Genomic DNA, 10,761 nt, shown 5'->3' on the forward strand with positions numbered 1-10,761 from the left:
ACGATATCTTAAAAAAACATTCACGTATAAAGTGCGAGAGGTTTCCCTGTGAGCGCATCGATCGATCTGCTCGGGCATCGATTCTAAAGCGGAACTAACTGCGGCTACACGCTCTGCTGTCGACTGGCCATGTCTAGTCAAGATGGCGGCCCCCCTGTAGGGCACCGTGTTGTCAAGGCACAGAGGCGTCCAGCCGCCACACACCACACACCGGTGATTTAACGGAGCTTCTGGCTTAATTAACCAGCCATGTTTCCTGCGAGGGCTCTGGGGACGCTTCTGACTTCTTCTAGTGCGGTTTTACGGGAGAGCGGGCTTCTGTCGAGGGTCAGCGGGGCCTGCTCGGCTCCCTGCCCCGGCATCTGGACCCGCAGCCCGGCTGCAGCAGCGAGCTCTGCCGCCTCCTGCTCCCGTGAGTCCAACAACAACAGTTCAATACGAAACTTAGTTGCTTGGACAGTCAGTTTTTGCTCCATCCCACAGTTACATAACAGTTGAACCGGATCAAAATCTCAAATATAATTTCAATGCTAGGCTAAAATAGCATCACATCAGAGAATCTTCAATGGATAGTTAGGAAACGAAACTTCTAAAAAAGAATGACATCATGGTTTTTTTCCTTGATTCATTATAATTGTGTTGATCTATGGACTAACAATGTCTTGGATACAAATATTTATAAAATAACTGATCAATTTACGATTAATAGTCCCCTCAGTGTTTAAGACTGGGCATCGCTTTTAACTAGAGCCTGTTATGGTGGAAAGTATCTATAATTTAAAGAACTAATGGATAGAGAGATGGATGAATATGTTGATAGACAGATGAGTATTTTCACTGTGACTGGACAGATATTTCAATTGACTCAAGGCACAAAACACAGTAATGTTTGATATTTCACAGGAACGGTAGCTAGTCGCTTCCTCGTTTTCTGATTCAATGACTATGGTGTCACTCAGTTCTCTATGTGTTGCCTACAGTGTCTTGTACATTTACAGCTCATGATTTTATTTTAGCACAAGTTGATCAATATTTGAATTCACAATAGATCAGTATTGGCCTCTGCTGTGCCATTCTAAGGTCTTCGCGTCTTCTTCTTTCCCCAGGTTCCGGGCCGAGCCTAATCATGCAACCGGGCGTGCGACACTATGCCCGGGCAGTGAGGAAAAAGCCAGGTCTGTTTGCAGGCGACTGAAGTCCTGATTTGAACAGGGAGACAACTGGCCGCTCGTCTAATGTCTGTTTCTGCTCCTTCAGCCCCGGAGAGTCAGCTGAGTGACCTCCCACCGACCATGCTGAAGATGGAATACGCCGCCGTTCCCCTCGCTCAAACGTACGTGCCTTGTTATTTACAGCAGTGTTTTTCAACCACTAGTACCGGTAATAATGGAAACTAGCTCTTGTGTTGCAAGATCAAAATTGGAAGGCTGCACTAATTAATCTAATTCATCAGCTCCAGCAGAACAAGTTTTACTGAAAGTGCAAACTATCAGAAGTGGTGAAAAGTTTCAGTCTTTTTAAAAAATATATATATTTTATTTAATTTTTTTGAGAGTCGGTTCTTTAAGAGTCACTCTGAAAAAAGAGTCGTTCCATTTGGCCGACTCTCAGTTTGTTTGGTTCAGTTGGTGTGGCACATGGAAGAGTTGGTTCGGCTCTGAGTTGTGAAAGGAATTCTCACTGGAATAATTGTATTCTGTCAAAATTATTTATTTTGGTGGAATGCAACATGTAAACCAGTCATTCTCTATGAAATAGTCACTCGCTCGCTCACTTTTTTGCCAGAGTGACTCCCGACTGCTTTAAAAGATTTTTCAGTCTGACCGAATTGCTTGAGTTCTTGCACCACTCACTATTACTGGGCCATAACAATATAACAAGCTCAGTTCTATGAGTTTGTGGAATTTTGTGGTTAACAGCACATTTGTGTCACGTAGAATCATGTTCTTATAGAAAATGTTGGAAACACTGATTTACAGAGCACGAGCAAATCTATAAAGTGTGTGCAAATAACCTTGTATTAGCCCCAAGATAGTAGAGTAAGCTTGTGTAAGTTGTTGGCCTTGTAACTGTGTTTTATCGTGTTTTAACAGAACGGACGATATTGTCAAAAGACTCATTTCGCTGGAGTTAGCGAGCCATGTAAGTGACCCTGCAACCACCTCGCCTTCATCTCTTCCTCAGCTGCTACTCAGTGATTTACAGCACATGCTGTATAGTGGTCTGTCTGTGTGTGTGTGTGTGTGTGTGTGTGTGTGTGTGTGTGTGTGTGTGTGTGTGTGTGTGTGTGTGTGTGTGTGTGTGTGTGTGTGTGTGTGTGTGTGAGGAAAAGCATCTGCTACTGCTTTAGCAGAAAATTAATATCGAAACCGTATCGAATCAATATTCACAACCAATACGTATAGAAACATCTATATAATCTTAAATCTATATAACATATCTTTAACACGAGTCTGCAGACATTTTGTGTTTATTGGCCTCGCTGGCGCAGGCATCGGCCGATGCCAATTATCTCAAAATGTGCCAATATCGGCCTGATTAATCAGTCGATCGACGTCTAATGCTGTTTATCTTTATCTCTCTCTTTATCTCTATATTTTGCGGCGATACAAAACAGAAACCTTTTAGCTGGATAGCCGTCCAGTCTGGGTGGAATAGTAAAACATTCCATTGACATTTTCTGTCGGCAGTGAAATAATAAGTAATACAGTCAGTTCAGCTTATTATTATTTTATTTTTATTTTGCCTATTCTTTCATGTAAGCTGTTGCTGGCACTGTAATTTCCCTCTGGGGATGAACAAAGTATCTGTCTGTCTGTCTGTCTGTCTGTCCAGCAGTATTTTAATAAATACAAAGTGTTTAATTTCCTTGTCTCCAGAGCGAGAAATTGCAGCTGAAGAAGGAGCAGCTGATCGCCAAGGTCCAGCGAGACGAGCACGACCGCAGCTCGGTGGAAGTCAAAGGTCACTTGTTCTTTTCTATTTTCTAAAATCCAACCACATAGTCTGCATGTGTCGTTTAATTCTTTGACTTTCTGACTCTTTGACTCCCAGTGGCCATTCTGACGGCGAGAATCCGCAACTACCAGGAGCACCTGCAGAAACATCACAAGGTGCATTTCACGAGAAATATGAACGATTCTCAAAAAGAACTCGTTGGTTTTATTTTAAACACACTTTAATGCCATTTAAACATATTTCTACACATAAACTTACCTTCTGGATGTTTCTCCCATTATTACATTTTCCCCAAAAAATGCTCCTAAATGTACTCAGTATCTTTTGCTCAGGCCCCTGAGATGACACCTTTTCACCACTAGGTGTCCTCCCTGCTGAAGACAAAGGAATAGACAGAATAATAGAGGGTTTTATTAAAGCAAGTAGGGTGCAAATTAAATAATGAAGAAAAAGTAGGGTTTTAATATATTATATTTTAAGCACCAATTTGACATGATGAATGGAATTCCATGAAATATGTTTATTTCAAGTTTTTAATTAGGTTCAGAGTTTAGTGCATTTCAAAATATTGGGAGAAGGTGAACTGGTAATATTGTCTGATGGGGAGGGACAGGGAGAGAGAGCGGGGCTGTTACTTCCACAAGTTAATGGAAAATAATGCAATTTGTTCATATTTAAATTAATTTTCATTGTTATTATTAGGATCCTTGTTGTATTTGCTTCCGGTGGAGTGGTGGGGCGAGATCAGTTTGAGGAGCGGGGCGCTTTGTGACATCATCCAATTGCATATTTATGTGCAGGTTGTGGCTCTGGGAGCCATTCTGTTCCATCGGACCCGGTGTCGTCTCCCTCCTTATTTTTAGGCATCGGAGCCAGTCGTAACTAAAATCGGGCAACGAAACCTGTTGCCAACGTGTCACCGGTTCCTATAGGATCGGTATCTACCGGACTGACTCCAAGTCAGATTTCGGTGCCACTTAAATGTCTGAGCTCTTGATTGAAATATTTGCCCTCCGGAGCACCAGAAATCGTAGTTTAATCGTTATCGTGATATGAACATGCGCGATTAATACATCGGAAAAGACTGAAACAAAGCAGTGAATTAGAAAAATCATTTTATTTACACGTTTACACACCATGCATGTGTCGTTAGCTGGCCTCAGTTAAATGTTGACATTCCTTACTCTCCCCAAGTCAGTCAAAAACATATTCTGTGTTTGAGACCTCACACATGGGGTCTGCTTGCAGCTCCGGAGCAACGGGTCCAAATGGTGTCCATTTAATTTTAGTCCCAAAAGTTTGAAAGTTAATGAAGTGTCTCTGAGAAACATGCAGTGTTCAGTCTTTTGACTGGAAGCGCGTTGTCGGAAAACTATAAGTCACAGAGTTGTTACGGTGTCATCACGTCAGCCGATGCTGCGTTCAATGGAAACTTGGAAAATTGTTGCTTCTTTTAATTTAAAATTAAATTATTAATGAAAATTATTACATTTTTACTTTTATAAAATTTATTATTTTTTTTTCTCCACTGAAGTAAAGTGAGTTGTTTGTTTCTCTCTTGAATGTTGAAAGAGGAACTTTGTGAACATTAAAGTAGATTCAGTGACAGCTCTTTATCTCACTTCTACTCTGACACTGCACTGGTACTTCACTGGTACTTCACTGGTACTGCACTGGTACTGCACTGGTACTGCACTAGCATAATCAAAAGCAGAACAGTTGCTTTGAGCAATAACCTCATTGACCAAACACACACACACACACACACACATATGGACTTAGTAAAGACTATCATATTGCACATACTACCCCATATGTTGCTACATTACCACTACTGTTCTGTTTAGGCCGCTTTCTCTTGTTTTTGTTTATGGTTTGCCTCTGTATCTATTTAGCTTTTATTTATTTTAATTTAACTTTATTATATTTAATACTGCACACCGCTCAACAGAACACCGCTGAACAGATTTCCATTGTTCTAAGCACAGTGACAAAAAATGTCTAATCTACACTGGTATTACACTGGTGCTACACTGGTACTACTGATAGTGATAGGTTCTCTTCTGTGGTCGCTGCAGGAAATCCTGCTCCACCCACTGAGTCAGATCTCACTCCAGCGTCAGTTCTGTGTTTACAGCTCGTTGTCTCTGCTGCTACTGCCTCAAAGTTACTGCTACACCATCAGTGTCACGCCTCATTTTCATAGAATTTGGATTAATAAAAAAATCCATAAAGATAATTCCCTTATATTATAAAAAACAAACATATATATATAAAATTCTTTAACATTTATCACTTTATTGTTTTTGCCTGATGTGAGCAGCTATGACACTGAGATTTCCCTCCCTCCCTATCTCTACCCCCCCCCAGGACAAGGCCAACAAGCGCAGGATGCTGATGGCGATCGACCGCAGGAAGAAGCTTCTGAAGAACCTGCGCGTGGTTCACTACGAGGCCTTCGAGAAGGTCTGCAACCTGCTGGGCATCGCCTACACCTTCCCCCCGGAGTACTACCGCCGCACCACCCGCCGCTGGCTGGCCAAGAAGGCGCTCTGCATCAAGGTACAACAGGGATGGATGGATGGATGATAGATTTATGGATAGATAGATAGTTGGATAGATGGATGGGTGGATGGATAGATGGATGTATGGCATCCGCTGGAGCGGTGTAAAGCCATGATCTGATGATCCACCTGGCCTGGTAGACATGTCATTCCAGAGAACCGTGCACTTTAAACAGTTTGTGGAAGTTGAAGTTTCAGGTTCGGTTGAGTTTGTTTGTTTTTGACTCACTATGCTAACCCACCTAGCGGAGCTGCCTTTCCTCCTGGTGGTTTTTCTCTCTGGTGGAATCATTGTGTCACAGTGAAACTGCCGCTTCAGACCACGATGCAGCATTAGCACGCTGCGTCCGTGGGAAAACTCTGCTTCATAGTTTCCCCGAAGGTAAAAGTAGATGATACAGGCGGGATAACGTCCAGCCGGACGCTCATCATCACTAAATAACCTCCTTCAGAGAGATACAAACCTGATCACCCTGTCGGGGGCTGTCGTGGGATTACAGCCGTCTGGCCGCCTGTTGTCTTTCAACTTGTACGATGGAACGCAACGTCGTTGTTTTGCTGATTTATTTATTTTTATTTCCACACCCCGCCCCAAAACATCAATATGCAACTAAATGTTTTGTTTTTTTTTGTGTTTCCTGTTTGACTCAGGTCTTCAAAGAAGTTCAGAAACGGAACGCGGAAAACCGACTGAAGAGCAAGAAAACACAAAACGACCCGAAATCAGGGGAAACCAGGACCAGCGTGCAGTGACGAGGGGATGAGCAGGAAGTGGAGGAAGAGTGACAGGAAGAAGAGAACCACGTCTGCGTTTGATGGAAAACCGTGGACAACAAGAAACTTTCATTGGTCGTTACCGTGGAAACGCAGAGAGGCTGAACATCTTTGCTTGTTTTTGCTTTTCCAAATCATGTCGTCAATGAAAGATTACTGCGAATAAAGAGACGGAGGAGATGAAAACTTCAGCTGGTGCCGCGTGTTTGTTCGAAAAAACATGAGCTTAGATCAGATCATACTGTACTTTATTCACCCCCAGAGGGAAACTGAGGTGTGAGGTGTCACATCAACACTAAAAGGCAAAAATAAAAATAACACATAATGACATGAATTTCATTAAAATAAATAATAATAATAAAGAAATACATTTGGCAGTATACAAAAACAATATTTTGCACTGTACAGAAAAAGTAATAGTTCAAGAAATTGCGCAATATATTTTTACAATTAAACCGAAAATTTACTTGCACTATAAAATTAATGAAAAATTAAATAGATGAAGAAATTGCACTACACAAAAAACAAACCTAAAACAGAAAAAAATAAATTTTGCAGTTTACAATAAACAACAACCCAAAAATAAACAAAGAAAAAAGAAGAATTCTGAGTCAAAATGTGAGTTAAATGATTACAAATAAACTGACACGTCATCCTTGTGCAAACCAAAGAGCGTTGTGTCGCAAGATGCAAGAGGAGGAGGAGGAGGAGGAGGAGGAGGAGGACTTCCCGTGCAGACACCGGTCCCTGAGCTGCAGTCTGGGCTGAAGCTTCTTCTGTGAAGTGACTCCAACCTGCTGAGAAACTTCTGACCGAGCGGTGAGTACAACACTGACGCCAGAAATATACTTTGAAATGTAGAAACACATGTCAATAAATATATATATAATACATTGTTAACTATACAAGCATGTCGGTAAAAACATTTATAAATAAATCAATGTAAATACATAAATAATAAATACATGTAAATAAATAAACAAACTAAATTAAGTCAATTAAGTAAATTAGTAAATTAATATAAATACATATCAATAATACAGCATTTTTGTTATCTGCCCACACATGGTATATTAGATAGATAGAAAAATAGATAATACTTGATATATTCAGATACTTTCAATTCAGAGAGATAAAGATTATTGGTCACCAGAGGGATGCTCAATGGATGCTCATTTCAGTCGTTCAGAACAAACATTCAAATGGAAAAAGAAAGTAGAAATGACATTTAAATATGTGTGAAAAATATTGAGATACAATAGAACAGGTAGAATGTTTAATAAACAGTATTTACAGTGTGTGCAACAGTCCCAACCAGGTAGAACGGAAAATGAACCGATAAATACAGTAAATAAATAAAAGTTCTAATACCAGAGAGATAATAACAGATTAACGCTGTGAACTGAACCGCCCAAAAGAAGAGGTTTTTAAACGTTAAGCCTTTATTTCAGTGTGGAACCCACTTGGTTTCCTCCCACTGGGGGCTCTCAAAGCACGACACGAGATGAGATGAAAACGTGACTTTACTGAAGAGAAATCCTGGCGTCAATACAGCGCGAGTCACGAAAGAGCAAAGACGAGAACAGCGTCCGGTACGTGTTCAAACACCATCGGGCGACGATTCCTTTCGTTTCCACGGTGACGATGACGGTGACGCTCCAGAAAGTTGTCTCTGGTCTCCGTGTCGTCCAACACTCAAATTAGTTCTGACTTTGGAAGAAAATGTAGAATTGTAGGCGGCACAATAGAATCACAATAAGTAAGAAACAAGTCGTAAATATGAGAGGATGTACAATACAAAATGTATTTCTTTTTAGTTTTTGGATACTGAAATGAATGGTATGTGAAGTTAGTTAGCTATGACTGTGGATTATTTATCTTGGATATATTAATTTTGATATGCAGCTTCGGGAAAGAGCACATCCATAGAGCTCTGTTCACTGGTGATCAATGAACCGATCACTGGGAATATGGAACAAATAACTGCAAACAACCATGAAAGAGCAAAACACAGAAGGATTCAAGGGCATTAACGGAGGCTGGGTGAGGCACAGACGGGGACTTTAAAGTGTGGACCACAGCAGGAAGCGCTCAGTACCAGATGCGCTGTGTGAACACAAGTGGTCTGGTGGGGGGTGTGCGGTGAGCATGGCTGAGCCTGCAATATGCAGCACCAGCAGCTCGACAGGAGAGCTCAGCCGGCCCATCCTAGATGAGGCCGGTCCCGTGCCTGCGGGGTCCGTGGGGTGTTTCATCTGCATTTTCTCTCTCCTGTGGCCCCTAATAGTGATTGAGCGGGAAGGAACTTAGGCACAGACAATGCATATAAGCGCCCCAACCCCATTATTTGTAAGGCATTGAAACGTGTGTCTGTTTAAAGGAGACAAAAAAACAGCTAAGATTACTCTACTACCACTACTTGTAATAATAATAATAAGAAGAAGAAGAAGCAGTTAAAAAATAACAATTATGGTTTTAGTATTGTAAAAAATAACCAAAAATTACAACAACAACTACGACTATGACTGCCACTCATAATAAAAATAAAAATAATACTACTAATGTGACTCTGTGTGGACCCAGACCCAGGATGTCCAACCCGGTGGTGACCAACCAGCCCGGCGCCGGCTCCTACGGCACCAACGTGCAGACAGGGGAGTGGAGCACGGACCTGTGCTCGTGCTGCAGCGACATGCCCGTCTGTGAGTGCGGCTCCACGAGGACACGTGCACGGTGCATTATTTTAATATCCGGAGATAATGTTTTATTTCCCATGTGGTGCAGGTCTGGTGGGGTTCCTCTGCCCCTGCATCCTCAGCTGCTACACGGCAAATAAGTACGGAGAGAACTGCTGCCTGGGCATCGTCCCTGGAGGGATGACCGCCCTGAGGACACACATGAGGCTGACCTTTGGCATCCAGGTGGGGGATGGATGGAGGGAGGGATGGACAGGTGGAGGGAGGGATGGAGGGGCCGGAGGGATGGAGGAATGGATGAAAGGTGGATGGATGGATGGATAGAGGGGAGGGAGGGAAGGAGGGTAGGAGGGTGGATGACTGATGGGTGGGTGGCTGGAGAGAGGCATGGGCGGGTGGATAGATGGAGGGATGGGTGGGTGGGTGGGTGGAGGGATGAAAGCATAAATGGAGGGATGGAGGGATTTTCATTTTTATGCCATCGACAATGAGACGAGGTTCAGATGTATATTATATGGTTATAAATGTAAATGATCAAATATATGATCTTATATGATCAAAACATTTCATGATTGAACGACGCTTGAAGGAAGAGCTTTACAGACAGAATTTACGGGGAATGTTTTGACCCTTAAAAACTCTTGGTAACTACGGCGACCCCCAGCGTTATCAAACACATTAACATAAATATGACGTCCCTGTCACCCGGTGCTCCAGCGCTCAGGGTTGTATTTTTTTCTCTTTCTTTCCCTCCATCACAACTTTATTGCTCCGTTGCTGTGCGACAGGGGACGATCTGCAACGACGCCGTGATGTCCTGCTGCTGTGGCTACCTGGAGGACTGCCGGATGGCCCGCGAGATCCGCCGCCGCAACGGGGAAACCTCCTAGAAACGGAGAGGAAGCCTGACGAGCCAAACGGGACGTCCGCCTCAACGTGTCGGAAGACAGGTTCCTCGCTCCAGTGCCGGTTATGAGCTGTGATGAAATGTTTGCTTTTCTCGAGCATTGCCCCCAATAATGGTCTCAAGTGTTTCTATAGACTTTTAAAACAAATGTAAATAAATGCCTGAATGTATTTCACGACCTGGTGTGTGTTTTTTTCTCTCTCATTTCTCTGTTTTAATCGAAAAAAAAAAAATACTTTTTACATTTTTATTAAAAATGTGATTTGAAAAACTTTAGTAACCACACTGTGATAGAAATGTAGTAAAGTTATATAGTCATAACTTCATAACTTCATATTTAGGAATTTGCTTTGACATGTGGAGTCTTAAGCTGCACCACCGCTCACAAACCGTGTTCATGTCGTTAACACCATAATGAAACAACGTTCATCTTACATTTAATACTATAGACTTATATGACTGTGTATAAGTTCTGACGAAGGCCTTGCAGGAATCAACAGATCTGACTTGCCGTTGCCTGTGACGTCACCGAGCAGGGCGCTCCGCTTGGCTGTTCATCCATCGCTTCTCATTCTGGTTAATTAAAGGGCATTTTTTGGGGGGTATATCACTATGCTGCACCATACTATCTTCTTCTTCTTCTACAATACATCCATATTCGGAATAAGCCTCTGATTATTAATTTCTTATTTTATATTAATTACTCCCTTTTAATGTATTTATTACATTATTTTTAAAGCTATTCTTCATATATTTAATATGTTTTTTATGCTTTATTTGTTTGAAATGTCATTAATTTCTTTCACTTTTTGTGTGAAAAAAAGGTACAATTAACGATTCCTCCGTCGCCTGGCAACCACCG

General features: G+C 41.9%; 2 protein-coding genes across 2 annotated transcripts; both read left to right on the forward strand.

Moving 5' to 3' along the window:
* Positions 1-137: 137 nt before the first annotated feature.
* On the forward strand, positions 138-6,487 carry mrps15 (mitochondrial ribosomal protein S15). Its single transcript, XM_080005158.1, has 8 exons — positions 138-412; positions 1,107-1,175; positions 1,258-1,333; positions 2,094-2,142; positions 2,880-2,964; positions 3,055-3,113; positions 5,329-5,520; positions 6,174-6,487. Exons 1-8 carry the CDS (start codon positions 250-252, stop codon positions 6,273-6,275), a joined length of 795 nt encoding a protein of 264 aa, XP_079861284.1. The 5' UTR covers positions 138-249; the 3' UTR covers positions 6,276-6,487.
* Positions 6,488-7,064: 577 nt separating this feature from the next.
* On the forward strand, positions 7,065-9,956 carry LOC307233650 (cornifelin homolog). Its single transcript, XM_080005025.1, has 4 exons — positions 7,065-7,115; positions 8,880-8,998; positions 9,081-9,217; positions 9,781-9,956. Exons 2-4 carry the CDS (start codon positions 8,887-8,889, stop codon positions 9,880-9,882), a joined length of 351 nt encoding a protein of 116 aa, XP_079861151.1. The 5' UTR covers positions 7,065-7,115; positions 8,880-8,886; the 3' UTR covers positions 9,883-9,956.
* The last annotated feature ends 805 nt before the right edge of the window (positions 9,957-10,761 follow it).

Source organism: Zeus faber (genome assembly GCF_960531495.2).
Source record: "Zeus faber genome assembly, chromosome: 8".
NCBI lineage: Eukaryota > Metazoa > Chordata > Actinopteri > Zeiformes > Zeidae > Zeus > Zeus faber.

Bases quoted from the DNA above. Each gene is read 5' to 3' on its own strand.
- mrps15 (XM_080005158.1), top strand. From the start codon at position 250: ATGTTTCCTGCGAGGGCTCTGGGGACGCTTCTGACTTCTTCTAGTGCG. The intron at 2,965-3,054 runs GTCACTTGTTCT...TTTGACTCCCAG, and splicing joins CAGCTCGGTGGAAGTCAAAG to TGGCCATTCTGACGGCGAGA. The intron at 5,521-6,173 runs GTACAACAGGGA...TGTTTGACTCAG, and splicing joins AGAAGGCGCTCTGCATCAAG to GTCTTCAAAGAAGTTCAGAA.
- LOC307233650 (XM_080005025.1), top strand. From the start codon at position 8,887: ATGTCCAACCCGGTGGTGACCAACCAGCCCGGCGCCGGCTCCTACGGC. The intron at 8,999-9,080 runs GTGAGTGCGGCT...CATGTGGTGCAG, and splicing joins CTGCAGCGACATGCCCGTCT to GTCTGGTGGGGTTCCTCTGC. The intron at 9,218-9,780 runs GTGGGGGATGGA...GCTGTGCGACAG, and splicing joins GGCTGACCTTTGGCATCCAG to GGGACGATCTGCAACGACGC.